General features: G+C 57.2%; 4 protein-coding genes across 4 annotated transcripts; 1 reads left to right on the top strand and 3 right to left on the bottom strand.

Moving 5' to 3' along the window:
- Positions 1-6: 6 nt before the first annotated feature.
- Positions 7-1,992, bottom strand: NDE1 (uncharacterized protein; the record flags this gene model as incomplete). Its single annotated transcript, XM_060602266.1, has 4 exons — positions 7-1,424; positions 1,521-1,605; positions 1,703-1,857; positions 1,974-1,992. 4 exons carry the CDS (start codon positions 1,990-1,992, stop codon positions 7-9), a joined length of 1,677 nt encoding a protein of 558 aa, XP_060458677.1.
- A 1,412-nt stretch (positions 1,993-3,404) lies between these two features.
- On the top strand, positions 3,405-5,226 carry CcaverHIS019_0510390 (uncharacterized protein; the record flags this gene model as incomplete). Its single annotated transcript, XM_060602265.1, has 8 exons — positions 3,405-3,571; positions 4,063-4,170; positions 4,219-4,535; positions 4,697-4,773; positions 4,815-4,890; positions 4,929-4,976; positions 5,009-5,035; positions 5,069-5,226. 8 exons carry the CDS (start codon positions 3,405-3,407, stop codon positions 5,224-5,226), a joined length of 978 nt encoding a protein of 325 aa, XP_060458676.1.
- Positions 5,227-6,008: 782 nt separating this feature from the next.
- Positions 6,009-7,354, bottom strand: CcaverHIS019_0510380 (uncharacterized protein; the record flags this gene model as incomplete). Its single annotated transcript, XM_060602264.1, has 2 exons — positions 6,009-6,288; positions 6,321-7,354. The coding sequence occupies 2 exons, from the start codon at positions 7,352-7,354 to the stop codon at positions 6,009-6,011; spliced, it is 1,314 nt and encodes a 437-aa protein (XP_060458675.1).
- A 5,349-nt stretch (positions 7,355-12,703) lies between these two features.
- Positions 12,704-16,182, bottom strand: CcaverHIS019_0510370 (uncharacterized protein; the record flags this gene model as incomplete). The annotated part of the gene is made up of 8 exons (XM_060602263.1): positions 12,704-12,775; positions 12,824-13,401; positions 13,435-13,643; positions 13,681-13,796; positions 13,837-15,573; positions 15,609-15,856; positions 15,888-15,967; positions 16,001-16,182. The coding sequence occupies 8 exons, from the start codon at positions 16,180-16,182 to the stop codon at positions 12,704-12,706; spliced, it is 3,222 nt and encodes a 1,073-aa protein (XP_060458674.1).
- Positions 16,183-16,523: the final 341 nt, after the last annotated feature.

Here is a 16,523-nt window from a genome sequence, read left to right as displayed (position 1 = left end):
TACTCCTTACTCGCGCGAAACGTCACGGCCAAACAGCTTGACCTTCATCCAGTCGGCCAAAACCAACGTGCGGTTGCGCACAGAGTACAGGGTCGAAACGTATGCCGAGCGCCAGAAGAGCATCGCCGCGCCACCGCCCGACGCCACGTTTCCGTTGAACAGAGGCAAGTCGGCAATGGCCTTCTCCGATCCAATGTAGGCGAGCGAACCCTGGTGCGAGTAGTGGAAGGGCGTAAGCTTGGATACACGGTTCAGCTTCTTGACAACATTCTCGAGCTTCTCGGGAGAGGCATCGCCAGACTCGCGGAGCTTGGCCAGCTTCCTCTCGTACTTGGACTTGAGGCCGATGCGACCAAACACCTGCGCAAGGTACTGGCCTTGCTGGGACGCGACCTGCGCGGTGGGGGCGTACTGGGTGGCAGTGCAGTCACCAATGGCGAAGACGCCGTCGGCACCGAGCATGGAGAGGTAGTCGTCGACGACGATTCCGCGGCGCTGAGTCTGGATGTTGGGCAGCTTGGCGAGGAGGTTGCGAGTGATGGGACGCGAAGTGTTACCGGTAGCCCAGACAAGGAGGCCGTACGGGATCTCGCGCTCCTCCTTGTTGGCGTCCTGGACGAGGACCGACTTGGCACCGACGTCCTTGACCATGGTACGGGTGAGGACCTCGATCTCGTTCTCCTTGAACGTCGACTCGGTGTAACGGATCAGCTCCTTGGAGAAAGCGGGGAGCACGTTGGGGAGAGCCTCAATGAGGGTGATGCGAAGCTTGTCGGCAATCTCGGGGTACCACTTGCGAAGGTCGTCGATGAGGAAGTCGTGGAGCTCACCGGCATACTCGACACCGGTGGGGCCACCGCCGACAACGACCATGTGCATGAGGCGGTTGATCTCCTCCTCGGTCTGTCCGGGGAAGGCGGCAGTCTCAATGCAGTCCATGAGGCGCTGACGGATCTTGTCAGCGTCACTGAGCTCCTTGAGGAAGCAGGCGTGGTCGGCAACGCCCTTGATGCCAAAGGTCTGGTTCTCGCAACCAACAGCGTAGACGAGGTAGTCGTAGGCAATGGTCACAGTGGACGCCGCGCCCTGAATCTCCGAGTTGTCAGAGAACGTGACCGTCTTGTTGACAGGGTCAACGTCCTGGCCCTGGGCCTCGTAGACGAGGACATTGCGCTTCTTGTGACGAGTGATGAAGCGAGTGGGCTGGATGAGGGAGCGCGCCTCGAGGGTGCCAACGGTCACGGAGGGAAGGAGGGGGGTGAAGAGGAAGTAGTTGCGAGGGGAGATGACGATAACGTTGAACTCTTCAGTGTCGAGATGCTTGAGGAACGACGTTGCTCCCCATCCAGAGCCGAGGACGACGAGCGTCTTCTTGGTGGGGTCTTGGGGGAGCTGGTCTCCCGGGTTCGTCTCAGTCTGCGTCACTGTCATGTCAGCGCGACCGGACTTTGCGGATTTGGCACATCGGCCTCAAGGTCCGGAACGGGTTTGACACCACTCGGACATAAGCATCCACTCACCATAGACGAATGTGCAGACAGCACCAATCGCAGCTAGAATCGCCCCACGGCTAACCAGAGTCCACGCGCGCCGGAAACCCGACTTCTGAAAGTTAGCTCTTTGGTTGCAGTTGCAGGATAAGGATATTGGGTGGGGGGGAGGGTGGGGGGGTTGTCACCGAGGACTGGGCCCTGTGACTCACCTTGACCTTCTGGGGACCGGCCTCGGGCTTACCCGGTGGCGGGGGTGCGACAGTGGCGGCGTACGCGCGACGGGCGACATACTGCACTGATGGGCGCGCAGCGAGTGCTAGGGCGCGAGGGGCGATGGTGGGACGCGCAAGGATCTGCGTGCGGGCTGAATATTGAAAACGACGCGTCGAGCAAGACAAAATTGAACAGGTCAGCTCTGATTCCAGGGTGGATAGCCGTGCACATGCGATGGCGTTGCGGTGCTAGATTGCAAGTACGTACCGAGTTGGCGGAAAGCCATTTTTGCTTGCTTTACAAGTGGGAAGTGTGGATGGACTGTAAAAGTGTGAGTATGAATAAATGAGGGGGGTAGGAAGTGAAGCGTTGTATCTTGCCACCGCTTGGGGGTCGCGTGGATGAAGGTGGGAGAGTGGGGGCGCGTGATGTAGTGGTCACTCCACTCGCTCATAAAACATGATGCTGCCCACGTGGCCATCCAAGCCACAAAAAGTTGATTCCTCTCCTCTCAAGCTCTCAATGACGTTTGTCAAAGACGTGTAACCGGACAAACAGGAAGAAAAACTGTAACCCACCAATGACACGGGCTGGTAGAGTGCGTAGAGTGTGATGAGAGAGATGAAAGTGGTGATCAAGTTGATGCTGGGTCAGAGACGGAGAGAGAGAAAAAGATGAAAAGTCTGAGGGAAAAGGAAGCGTGATGCATGTCGTGCTGGAGATATGTATCCTATCTAGTTTGCTTTGCGTCAGTTGAAGCAGTCAAAGCTGAACGAGTATCGTATCGGGTGAGATGGGGTATATTGTAATCTCGACATGTCCGTGGATTGGCGGTTGGCAGTGGGCGGTATCTGGCAAGGAAGGTCAAATCTGGCATTTTCCCACATCAATACCGCTTAGCGCTTTCCCTGATTAACCACACTTTTCCTGACTGGCGATTCGAGTTGCCGGCGGTACACTTTCAATCCATTAACCAATCAGATTTCTTTCCCACATTCTTCCCGAGTCAATCCAGTCAAACTGGTGCAAATCAATATCTCCTGATCAAATACTTTTACGTAAAAATCCGTCTTTACTAAGTAGAGTTCGAATTGCACCGAGTTTTTACTTATTCAACCGGTGAGAGGGGTATCGGGTGCCTCGCCTGACATGTCAAATCATCCGACTTGTCAGTGATTGCATGCACAGATGCACCCCAAGCCTACCGAGGCGCCCACCAAATTCACCAAATACCACATAGAAGACCGAGCGCCCATGGCCACTTGGTCTTGGCTCTCGGTTCCTCCTGACTGTTTGGGCCAGGCTCGGGTACTCGATACTCGAATCTCACTTGATTTCGATTCTGTACCCGCGCGTATTGCTTTCCGCACCGTACGATTCCGTCCACCGGTCCTCCGGTCCGCAGCCTACCCAAACGAGCCAAGGTGGGGCCTCGATCCCACCTCAACTCTGTCGTCACTCTTTGCCCCTCCCCCCTCCCCCCCCCCCCCCCCCCCCCCAACCCCCAACCCCCACCCAGCGCTAATGGTTGCACAGACAGAGACTTCGACTTCTTACCCGCTCACCCAACTCGCCCAACTCGCCCCTATCACCCAAACAGACTCTCATCACCCAAACGCAACTGGCACCCCACAAGGTCCACACTCAACCAACATTCCATCAGTAAACCCCACTACATCTCTTGCATCACCTCACCCCATGTCTCAACTCGTCGCCTACTGTTTCCCAAGGTCGGGCGACTCCCAGCACCACCCCCTCGAGCGCCGCGTCTCACGCGGCGGGGGTGAAAGCCAGTCGCGCGCCTTCACATGGAGGAAGCTCGTAAGCTCTTACTGGTCGGATTGGGTATTCATTGGTGGTTTGTGGTGAGTTGTCACCGTTGCCCCATTCTTCCACGATCCTCGCTTCGCTTCATGTTTCGATCGCGTACGATCACATCTCGCGATTGATAGCCCCACAGCCCCACACCCCCCGGTTCCTCGAGTGTGTACCCCGAGCTACCGGTGGGCTTGTAATCTCGGAGCGATCCGGATCGGAAGCATCTCGGAACACCTCGACTCGGGTTTGGGTGCACCTCATCTTTTCCGGGGTATCGGTAACTCACCTTCTCTTGCACCCGCCTATACTTAGTACCGGTCTCCGGACATCTACTTGGCAAACTTGGTGTGATGGGCCCCAATGTGGCTGCCAGCTATCGAGATGCGTCGGAGGCGACATGACCGCCCCGTATATCTGGGTGATCACACATGCTCACTTGTCCGATGTCGGGTATCTCTTCACCTCCACGGGGCTCACCGGACTTTTATTTTTATTTCTATTTCCCTTGTAGACATGCAGACATTGACGCTGACCGCAGGGTCATCTATATCTCGATTTCGCGCATTCCGGGGCACCGGCGCGAGTTCAGTCTGCGCGAGCTGTCGCTGCAGCACTCGTTTGCCGAACATGAGCTCGTACCACCAAAGTGCGTGGCCCCACCATGATATTGCGTGGAGGTGATACTGACGAGTAGCATGCTAATGTTCGTCACGGTCGGATTACCACTGATCGTGATGCTCCCTGTTGCGACATTTATCGCACGTAACGCTTGGGACGTCCACAATGCCGTCTGTGGTCTGTTCATGTCGTTTACAATGGCTGGTGTCGTAACTCAGGCCATCAAACTCATGGTTGGCAGGCCGCGTCCGGACTTGATCGCTCGCTGCCAGCCGCCTGCAGATGCCCACGACGCGCCCGTGTACGGCCTCAGTAATTGGAAGATGTGCACCCAGAAGGACTTTTTCATCCTCAACGATGGGTTCAAGAGCTTCCCAAGTGGCCACAGTTCGCGTGAGTGCTGACCGTCATTGCCATGTCTTCCTCGACGCGTTTCAAGTATCTCTGTCTCTATCAGTCGCTCGTCGTCTAACGAATTCCCTTCTTTGCTCTATATTATTCCTACAATGGTTGATCGCGACTCGCTCCTTTGCATCGACCCACGCTGACCACAGTTTCCTTCGCCGGTGTGGGTTTCCTCGCCCTCTACCTCGCCGGCAAGATGCACCTCTGGGACGTCTACGGCAACCGGGTGAGTCGACATGACGTACGTTTTGTCCGAGCTGACCACAGAACCGCGCCTGGTTCGCTCTCTCTCCCCTCCTAATCGGCGCCATGGTCGCAATCTCGCGCACACAGGACAACCGGCGTGAGCTCATCTCCAAATACCATACAAGCTGACACCAGACCACTGGCAGGATGTCCTCGTCGGTTCCATTCTCGGCATGTGTATCGGTAAGTATTCTTAGGGGACTAGCTGACATCAGCAACCATTGCGTACCGGACATACTACCGTGAGAGTCAGACTGAACGATAACTGACCGCAGCGCACCTCGCCCACTCGGCATGCCATCTGCCCATGCTGCCGCGGGTGGCTGGCGACATGGAGGAGGACGTCGACCTCGAGACGGGGGTGCGGCTGCTCAATGACCAGCAGGGTATCCCGCGCCAGAGCGAGGAGGAGGAGGTGTGGCGGCGCAGCTAGGCAACGAGGTCTGGCATGTGTATTGTCATTCAAGCAAAGCAAGTACCAAACAAACTGTATCGGATGCGAAGGATTACACGATGATGCGGAGGTTTGGACAAGCGTCAAGTCTACTTACCTTTCTTGTGACGGATCTTGCTCTCTGATTGATCCGACAGATTGCAGGTGACTAGCCTCCCAGAGACCTCAAAATCCACTCGCCAGCTTGCAGGTTTCATGAAGCTGCGTCTGAGCACGTCGGCCCACACGCCGATCCAGCCAGACATACTCTGAGACTGAGACCAACCTCGATACTCGCACTGGCCTCGCACGTGCACGGGCAGGGTGGGCCGTCCACTGTCCAGGACAGATCTGGATCACGTGCCGCCGCAAACAGTCTCTCGAGCCACCGATGATCGGCCATCGACATCGACGATGCGGCGACCAGGCCGGGAAACGGCGAGAGCGGCCCATGCGCGCCGCGTGCCACCGGGTTACACGCCGCCCACATGGGTGTCAATGGATGGATACACTCTGCTCACACGTGGGCAACGTGGGTACAAGCATAACAGTACCCAGATTCCGGCAAGCTGGCAACTTGTAGCCACAGCCATCGAGCCAAGCCCACTGAAACCTTTGCATTGAATTCGCTTGGTCGAGTCCCCACTACCTCTTACAAACAGGCTACAACAAGATACTTTGACTCCCCCTCTCCCCATCCTATCCCCGAACAACTTGCTCCCATCGTCCCTAGTCCTGTCCATATCGTCCCAATGCGAGTGCTGGCGTGTATTCGTTTCAAATCAGATTGCGGGCTTGCGTTCACGTTCAACCGAAACGTCCTCTACGTGCAGGTTGTCGTATTTGGCGTCCATGTCGACATGCAGGCCATTCACACCCCCGGTCGCCTCGCGCATAGGCTCGTCCTCTTCCACATCGGCCAGGTTGATTCCGTGTTTGCGCATCGCGTCCTCAAGCTGCTTGATGTGGCTCACGGCCTTGCGGAGGATGATGGCTTTCGAGTCGGTCGGGATTGCAGACGGGAGCGCATTCCGCAGTGACTGGAAACCAGTGTTGATCGACCTTTTGTCAGCTAGAATCTAGAGGCAACTCACTCTCGCCGCTTCTGTTCACTCATCAAGTGTGCCAGTCGCCGGTTCTGGCCTGTGCCAGGAGACGGGTACTGTTTGGCCGAGGGGGATGGGGCCCACTCGCTCTCCGAGGCTGGAGTGCGGGGCGGCGCTTGGGGCGGGTACCGATTCAACGCCGATGCTGCCGAGTGGGAGCGCGCCCGACCGTGGTAGTCCTGGTACTGGACTTGATGGTATGCCCTAGGCGGCGAGCGGGGTGGCTGTGGCTGCTGCTGCTGCGGCGGCGGCGGCGGCGCGAGGTCACGCTCACGTTCACGGTCGTAGCGCGGCGGACTGTGTTCCGTGCGGTAGCAGTTCTGGAGGCCGAGGCCGGGGCGCTGCGAGCTCGATTCGTAGGTGTGGTACGAAGGGCGAAGGGGTCCTAACGACAGGCGTGGGGACGTCGCACGCGATCCGTCTGGCGACGTCGGGTGGGGCACGGAGGGAGGGCCCATCGGGGCGCCGGGAGGCGGGGCGGCACCATTACTCGTCGGCGTCAGAGGATACCCTGAGGGACTGGAGGACGACGATGCCGAGTGCAGTGACGAAATAGGCGGGAGGTTGTATGCTACACCGCGGTTGTCGCTTTGTGCACGGACGAGAGGCGGGCGGTGGTCGCGCCATTCGCGCTCACGCTCCCGGTCGTAGCTGTGCGTGCGCTCGTGATGGGGGTGCCGCTCCTCGTCGCTGCCTGAACGGCGGCGACCCTCGTGCAGGACATGCAGCGGGGCTGAGCTGTTTGGCGGGGGAAGAAAACGGTCCTCGGCGCCCTGGGTCAAACTCGAGCGCCGTTGGTATTGCGAGTACGGGTGAGCACGATCGCGATACGAGTTGAGGCTTGACTGGCTGGGTGAGCGCGAGCTGCTTGGCGAAGGGGGAGGGCGAGGCGAGCGTTCCAAACTCCCGCCATTGTAGTGGCTGGGGATGGGGATCGAGTGAGGAGCCTCGCCGGGCGAGCGGTCGGGGGGCGAGTAGCGCGAGCGCGCAATGTCTCGAGGTTGGTCTCTTGGGTCTTGCATGGCGGGGATGTTGACGAGCGACTTGCGGCTAAAGTAAGGGATTGGCGACGAGTTATGCACGAGTCGCCGTCACACGTGCAGGGAGATCGGCAGATCGTCTTGGCAGCTGACTGGTGGCGGGGAACCCGTGGGGACAGCTGCACAGCGATGACGCGGTGTGGTGATGAACCGAGCTCTTGTCGAATCTGAGAGATGCACAAGCGCCGACAGCTAGGAGAAGCAGTCAAGGTTACGAGACAGGCCGATGACAGGAACAAATGTGCAACTGGGGCGTAGTGTGTGCAGATGCCAGATCAAGCGTCGTCACAACACCACAGTAGGGGCGTGTCGATTTTGGTCCGGATTCCGGCGTTTGAGCCGTCGTTCCACGTACAAGATCTAGTACGTGTCTACGTGTGTGCGTGGACCGATAAAATGACGCCTGAGAGGACGACCAGGGGCGAGGTGAGGTTGTGGGTTAGAAAGCGGAAGCGGACAACAATGTAACCGGATGTGGATGCGAGTTGTGACAACAACGAACAAGCTTAGGATGGAGTTAAAGAGTTGAGCCTTATTGGACTCCGATGCCGTCGGGGATCGACAATTGGGGGTGACGGCGCTTATGGCGGGATTGCCGAAGGGCGGAATGCTGGATGGCAAGTGTGTAGTGTGCTGATGGGATTCGACCAGAGCCGAGTAGCGAGTAACAGGCAAGGTACCGTGGCGCGCGCACGCGCTAGTCCAAGTGAGATTCTAGTAGAGGGGAATGTTGATCCTCTGTCCTCTGAACGGGCTTTGCTGAATGCTCGGTTGCTTGGTGAACGATGGGGTGTGGTGGAGGATGAAAGCGAATGCGAATGATGGAGAGGTGTGACGAGCAAGGAGGGGGAGGGAAGGACCGGGGGGGGGAAGAGGGGGAAGAGGGAAGAGGAGTTTGCGTTTGCCCTCGGAAGATGACTTTATTATTCCAAGTAGTGAGAGTTGAGGAGTGAGGAGTGAGAGAGTGAGAGCGAGTGAGAGTGAGAGAGAGTGAGAGAGAGAAATGATCTCTTTGGTACGTTTGGTGCTGGTGGTCCGAGTCTCTTGATTACCCAGGTAAGTATAGGTAGGCAAGGTCAAGGACAGTCAAGGAAAGGTTGCATCTAAGGTTGTCTACCCGTCCCTGGCCTCGTGAGCGCCCAGCGTCATGGGTTTGTGGGGCAAACCTCTGCTACTGTGCTTTAACACCTGCCTACCGGTGCCCACTCTTCCAAGGATTCAAGGCCAGGGGTCTCGAACAGCAGGCAATTAGGCAACGGGCATCTGCGCGGCTGACGACAATCTGAGGGAAAGTGGGGATGGGGACGGAGGGATAAGATTGGCCCGGTGGATAAGACCGGTACCACAAGACCCAGACCGGACATGGCGGCCAGTTTTGGAGGCGTCAGGCTTACAGGCGCACGAGGCGTCCACATTCTGGGCATGTGGCACTGACTGGCGGCCACGACCGACAAACCAAGCAATCCAAGCATCGCTTCACCGTTCCTGCTTCTGCATCGGCTAGTTTTCAAAGCAAAAGGGGGGGGTTTAGAGACGAGGTCCTCGAATCCTTGGATTCTTGGATCTTTTGGTTTGACTGCGTAGCCGTGGGCTATATAGTAGCGGGTAATGGCTCCGAGGCTCTAGCCAGTAAAGCCAAGGTAGGTAAGTTTCCAGGTATGTAGGTAAACTAGGGAGAGACAACATGTCAATTGCAACGACGATCACCCCATATTCTATCGAAACTAACAAGCTAGTAAACTAGTTGAATAGTCCAATACATGCAATACACATACACTTGTGTACACGTTGCCTTTCACCCTGTTCTGATTAAACCCTCTCATCCTCCCCCCCTCCCCCCGTGTGACTAGAGAGGTATAACCCCCTGTGGAAGCATCAGGCATGATCAGGCAGACACCGGGTCGTGTTCATCCGTGCCTTTGAGCATCTGGTTCAAGGTATCAAGGTACCAGAGCCCACCCGGCCCCGCCTTAGAACCCCACTTGATTACTCGGGGTTTCGCCCCGTCTCGCCCATCTCCATCTTCTTTACCGAATAACAGGCATCAGCGCGGAACGTAAAGTCTAAGGACTAGGTGTGACAAGGTGGTTTCCCCGCTTAAAGGGCAAAGGGCAAAAACAGCAAGCACAGGCCGCATTCCAAAGGCAAAAAGCATTAGCAGCTTGGTAGCGAGAGCTAGGAGCCGAGATGCAAATCAAAGGGGAACCGGTATCCGCTGAACAATCAAATCACCAGCGCTTGTCGCTTATGGCGTGGAAATTCAAAGTAAAAGTGGGCGTTGATAGTATATGGTATCAACTCAGGAGGTGTATACAGTGCCAAGACGTCAGGTGAATCAGGTGTTCCAAATTATCCTGACCACTGACCGCTGACCGCTCTTGCCGCCTTGTGATGCCTTGAACTTCCCCCACACCCGGCTCGTGCCACAGTTTCCCCCAGTTCCCCAAGTTCCCCAAGTTCCCCCACCCCGTGCCCCACATGCCCGCCCATGCCGCCCTGTGCGGATGGGCAAGAGAGCAGAGGCCTCGCAAACTATTGGCGGGAGTAATCTGTTTTAAGCGTGGCCGACAATTATGTGGACGGCACAATCCCCTGCAGGCACTGATCATGTGGGCGGCGACCGCGGCTGCGTGGTGAGGCGCTGTTCAGCTGGCTTTGACTCACGTGGTTGCTTTGTTCAATCATGCAAATGAGGTAACAATGGAACAATGGTATCATCGACCTCAACAAGCCAGATCTTCCAGACAAACCCACACCACCTCGCAACTGTTATTGTAGTTGTCTTGCTGGTCCAAGTCGTCAGTTTGTGGCATGGTGGATCTGTTCCGCTCCTCACAAGGCCATTGACTAAGCAATATAATCAGCTTCCCAGCTGACAGTCTTCCCTGATTCGAGGCATGCTCCTCTGTTCTGCATAAACTTCGGCGGCCGGGCCTTGTCCCTATATCTCAGGTTGAATTTCAGGTTGAGGGCCCCCCCCCCCCCCCCCCCCCCCCCGGTTCCGGTTCTACTTGCCGTCAAAGTGTCTGAACGAAATGAGTGTAAGAGTATCAGAGCATGACTCAGGGTGGAGTCATCCCATGGCGCCGGTGTTACTCGCGATCAGTGCCTATAGTGCCTGCGCATCAATACAAATGTCTGCGCATCAATACAAATGCGGTCGTGCATCGATAGCCGCCGGTCTTGGCAGGTCTAGACTCTCATGTTTCCGAGCTAGAACTTGAGCTTACTCTTGGAGGCTGTAGCATGCGCTGTAGTTTGCGCTGTAGCTTGCAAGTTGTTGTACTTGGGTTGGGGTACGGGGTTTGATTGAGCAGCGTAGGCGTGTCCAAAGTTGACTGTAGATCGGCGCACTGACCCATTGCCATAGTGGTACAAGCACAAGCGCTCAAGTGCCTTGACTGTTCTTTTACCCTGGTTGTATGGCCGACATGCCGCAGACTGGCCGCGGTTTTGGCACCCCAGCCACCTGATTATTCAAACCCCTGGATCTCAACGCCCCGACCTCATTCTGGCAAACAAGGAAAACAAAGAAAACGAAGAAAACAAGGGAGCCATTTTCCTCACGGTCTCGTCACATCATATCTGCATTCAAAGGTCAATAGATCGATAATCGAGATCAAAGTGGGACATGGGCACTGTGAGCGTTTGACAATGAGTGGTTTGGAGCTGAGAGCGGGCATTGCAGATCCCCACTACGGGGGGTTTCAAAAGGGAAGGTTTCGGGTTTAGTCAAGGTGCAGGAAGCAACCAATCGGGACCAATGCCCACATGTCGCAAGGCGCGGCATGCGGCGTGGAATAGCCGACCATGCTGACCAATTAGGCAAATGAGCAGAGCACATGTCTGGTTCGGGGCACGATGAGCACGTGTAAAAGGCCGAGAACCTTGAATCAAACTCCAAAGCTGGTAAGCTGGCGAAACCGAAACTGTCGACCAGAGGCCACGCGGGGTCCCCGACACGACGTCCAAGCTTGGCCTTGAATGCCCTAAAAAGCGAGAGTCAGAAACAGCTCGTGGTCCCGCCCGCCCCACATGCTACGTACATGCATGTCCATGTGGGACATGTGGATGTGGCCATATGGACCATGTGCTTGTTCTTGTTCGTGTGCTGGTGCTCGTGCTCGTGCCTGTGTTTGTGCATGCGGCTGGCTCGCGCTTGCCGTTGGCATCGTGTGATACTGACACGTCGGCCCATACAAGGCGTCATTGACTGGACTAGACTGGAATTTTGGTTTACTGGAGGTTGTCCGACTCGGACTGGGTGTGCCCCACAACTCTGCGACCTTTGGTGTCACGAGGCAGCCTCGAGACGAGAACGCTGTGAGACAGATAGCTAGACACGTGCACCTGAACTTGTGCGGAAAGAGGAGTAAGGCACTGTGGTTGAAGTCCGCCTTCCAACGGCACCTCGATCACAATCACGCGCCATTGCTTCCGGTAAAGTTCTCCGACGCGGGTCGCGGGCAATTGCGTTGACCGCAATGCAATCTGGGATGACGTACCAACTTGGAGAAGAGCGCTGCACAGCTTCAGCTTCTCTTCGCTTCCTCGTCGATCACCTTATTACCTTGCTGGGAATACGTAGGTTGCTGGCGTGGGAGCCAGAAGCGTGGGTGCGTGACGGCGGACACGTGGACCTTTCCAGGCTCTTGGTGGCATGGTGACGTGGTCTCACTCCCAAATTACCGGGTTCTGCCCTCTGAATCAAGTCAGACACGACACTGCCTGTCTCGTGGGGTCTGGCGTTGGAGGTGCCGAGCTCAATGCCGCGGCATGCGTTTGGTGCGGGGCCCTCTGAGGCTACTACTGGCCACAGCCGACGCCAGTGGGGTCAGGTTGCCCATAACCCAGGCAGACGGGGTCTCCGAGCCATTGGTACAATATGACCTGGGAGTTGTTCTTCCGAGTGCCCGTGGCGGGATATAGTTTCGCGGGCAACACCAAAGGTGGGCTGTTCTTGTGCGGATTTGGGCCGTCCACAGCGGCAAGTGTCACGGCCAACACGCTCCACTCAATGTTGCGTGCCTGTGTGTGCAGGGGAAGGAAGTCACTTCGGAGAACCCGTGTTTGAACGGAGCTTCCCTGGTAGTGGACGAGTGGACGACCTGACGCTTCCCCAGGCACCATTGGTACCCGCACTCGCAGGCGACAAACCAGCCTGGCTCGTGATGCCGTTCACGACGACCTGCAAGAGAGTGGCTGGTGAATTGCAAGATATACAGTACAGTGCATAATCTTCAGAAAAGGTCTTGCTGAATGCAGATGCAAGCGTTGATGCTGCTGAATGCCAATGCGATAGCAGTACAGACATAGTGGTACAGTGTTGCGTCACATCTGGCGCAGGTCGGCCATGTCCAGGAAACTCTGTGTGCCGAACAGCGTTCGTGCGGCAGCTAGGAGCTGGTTGTCAGTGTGTTCCCATCCTGAGTGTCGTCGCATGCAACTCACCGACTCAAGACTCGTGATGACTTCGCCAAGCGCCTCATTCTCCGCCATACCGTACAGCACGGCGATCTCGTCTCGTCCCGTCTCCTCGACGTCGTCATTCCCGTCGCGCCCTCGACGCCGTCGGAGATTGGCACGCGCGCGTATGCCACGCACGTCCTGCGCATGACTGTCCGTCGCGTCCATCACCTCTCCAAGAGGCACGCGAGGGGATGGAAGCAGTTGAGGGAGCGGGCTCCGGGAACGAAACGCCTGCCCACATGCCCAGAGATTGATCAAGATTGCGGAGACCAGTTCACGCCGAATCGGGAGGACGTCAAGCACTGTCTCCTGCCGTGGTAAGCTGAAGCGCAGCGTCCGCACCTCGGTGAACGTCTCGATCAGGCGCTCGGCAAGGTCGATCACTTCAGAGTACAGCTTGATGGGCCTCGGGAGGAGCGAGATCTCACGCGTTTGGATATCAACGAGCATGCGGGAACGTGTGAGGTGACGCCGGACAGCAGACTCGAGGATTGGGTACTGCTTGTTGTTCGCCTTGTATACCAAGGACGGGCGAAGGAGGTCGCGCGACATGCGCAGGTCTGCGTCAGCTCAAATGCGCCCAACGATCCTACAATATTCCGTGATCTGATCCATCGTGTCTGCGACTGCCGAAAAGTACTGTACTCGCGCGTGCATGGGCCACAGCCACATGCCGATGATGACGGCGGCAGCGATACCAATGGCGATATCCACAAAGCGCTCCCACGCAATGTGGAACTGGGACTTGCCTTGGGTGAGACCGAGGTACTGAAGAAAGACAATGGGCGGGAGGGTGATGCCCCTCGCGGTTAGCTGGTTCAAACGTGCACGAAACTCACGTCACAATGGCCATAGGCGCAACCTCCGTGAACAGAATGCCGTACGAAATAGGGACAGACGCTGCTGTGCACAAGACGACCAGGCCGTAGGGATTGGTGTGGGCGATAGTGGTGAACTCAAGTGAGCTACGGCCGTTGTCGCAAATCTCAACTCACAATGTAGCCAAGGACCGCGCCGATAAAAGTCCCCCACATACGATAGAAGCCGACGTGTAGAGTCGCACCCGTGGTCACTTCGAGCACGTACATGAACGACACAACCATCCATGCGCCGTTCGTCGAGTCGTACCATTGTCGCCCACTGTTTCCAGCAGGAAGGAAGGCCGCGAGAGAGAGTACACTGATGCCGATGGTCTGCTTGAGCGCGAAGTGGACGTGACGCGAGTGCTTGAGTGTGTGGAAGGCCTTCGAGAGCAGAACACGAGTGAGCACGACTCCGCTGCGGTCCCATATGGCGCGCCACGCAGCGTTCGCGCGCTCGCCAAACGTCCGCGCCTCGGCCATGCGCGGTCGCGCCTTGCTCGTCTCGCGTGACTCGTGCAGGAGCGATTGCACAAAGTCGAGGTCCTCATTGTTCTTGTACCGGAAATTATGGTCGTCGGTACCCGTCGGCACCTCTCTGTCGATGGACGGCAGCACCGCGTCGTCGGGTAGGGGAGCCCATGGCCAGTTAACAGCGGGTAAGTACCATTGCTTGGGAGCCTGCTCGTCATGCAGTCGACCTGCAGTGCGTAACAAAAAGCGGGTATCGCGTGCAAGGTCGAGAAGAGCAATCATGAAGAATGCGATGCGGAACCTGTCTTCTTCGTCGAGCCAATCGCTCGTCATCTCATCTTCGAATACGACGCCAGAGGTAGGGCTCTTCGGCACTTCGGCACTGTCGAGGATCCCACTGAGACGCTTCTCGAGCTCATCAAGTGCACCGCTAAGCTGTGCCAATAGTAGGTCCGTGTGAGGCAAAACAACTGGTGTCCGCCATCGCCACTCGCACGCCTCGGTCAGTAACGTTGCAGAGCCGCGGAGGGCTGCAATGATCGCGTTGCTCAAGTTCCCGCACGTTGCGGTGAGCTTGCGCCGGGCTGAGTTGTCGTGATTCCCACTGGGGATACGGCTTCCAGTATGCCTGTGCGTTGCAATCTTGCTCAGCTCGCGGGCCAGGTGCTCGGCAGCAGTCTCGCGCGGAAGAGCCGGCGAATGGAGGCGGAAGCTCTTCAAGCTTGCGGCCGAGTTAAGCGCGCTTGTCGTGGGTGTCGCCGTGTCGAAGTTGGCTGCAATGGGCGTGATAGGCGTACCACTCCCATTTTCGTTGGTTGCACTCGGCATCGGCCGCGGTGTACCGGGCCGACTCGACGCGCGTGAAACTGCAGGCGAATGTGGGGTCGCATAGGCACGCTCCAGCGCATTGCGGATTCGCTCGCCAGGTACGTATCCAGTTGGCATGAAGAGTGCGTTGCGCTGGAGTCTCCCGAACACCTTGATAACGGGCCGCAGCGCCCTCGGTGGGTGGCGCGCACGCACAATGTCCAACGAGTACGCCTTGAACGTCGCACGCATAGCAGCCACCTCGGTGCGGAGGTCCTGAGCAAGGAGCTGCTGCCGCGAAGTGGTCGGGTTTTGCTCCTCGAGCTCCTTCTCCCCTACCCGTAACGTTGTCGCAGCTTGTGGACCCTCGCGCGGAGTCGGGACGGACGAGTCGGTGTCCTCAGCATCGGGCTCCAGAATGGCTGCTAAGGACGTCGGGATAAGATCGCATGTGGTGCGCACACACGCGACAATCTGTGTGCCGAGCAGGGGTGCTGACGAGTGCTCCGCTAGCACCACGCCGCACAATGTCGCAGCAATGTACGCGAAGAGCGTGACGAAGAACTGGTTGAGGAACATCCACTGGTTCATCTGATGTTAGCAGGACTCCAGCCAGCTTGGCATACGCGGGTGATGCGCTGCTCCGAGGTGAGCAGAAAGATTGGATAAAACATGGCAGCACGACAGGCGACGTTGAGACGTGGTGCGTACGACCGGAGACAACCGTTGATGAGACTGAGGAATGCCAGCCCGACGCCGAGCGCGGAGCGCGACTGGCTTGAGTCTGAGCCGTAGTGTGTGCCATACCACGCCGCAACGGCGAGCACGGCACTCGACCACCCCAACCCCCCGAGCGCACCAATCAGTGAGATGGCTTGTGTTAGCCAAGCCTCGGCGGTGCGCACTATTGTTCTCTAGGATCGTACTGACTCTGCCCTTGGGGAAATAGAAGAGGATGACGGACGTGTTGACGAGGAAGGCATAGCTTGTGTCAGCGGGTTCGCGAGGAATGACGTACTGGCCTGTTAGTCGGTTGAGCGGATTCACAACAATACAAATGTAGCTCAGGAAACAGGCGAGTACTGGCGGCACTAGCTGTCGCGCACGGTGCACCCAGGCTGGAAGGCGAGCCGTGCGGCTTATGATGCGCCGGGACTCTGCCGCGAGGCTCATCCTGCGGCGGGGGTCCGGTACTGGCATGTTGGTAGAGCACGCTAGGTGCTAGACCAGACCAAGACACGGGTAGTTGGGCTGCGGGGTATTGAGATGGTGAGTAAAACAGTATGAATGGCTTGGTAGCATTGGGGAGATCATTTACATTGGCGATTCACCAAGTGGAGGGTTGAAAGTCCATACCCTACCGCCTTCCGCTTCCGTTCCATCCCTGGAGCAGTCACGTGAATACCCGGTTGATATCAACACCCGCCAGAACACCGCCAACTCGGGAATCGGTGCTTACAACTCTGCACCTCACTACCAATCCGCCTAACCATCTTCGCGACATACTTGGACCATCAGCATAACATGTAGCCAACTTCGGT

Source organism: Cutaneotrichosporon cavernicola (assembly GCF_030864355.1).
Source record: "Cutaneotrichosporon cavernicola HIS019 DNA, chromosome: 5".
NCBI lineage: Eukaryota > Fungi > Basidiomycota > Tremellomycetes > Trichosporonales > Trichosporonaceae > Cutaneotrichosporon > Cutaneotrichosporon cavernicola.
The sequence above is the reverse complement of the archived record's forward strand: the minus strand, read 5'-3'. Positions and strand labels throughout refer to the sequence as shown.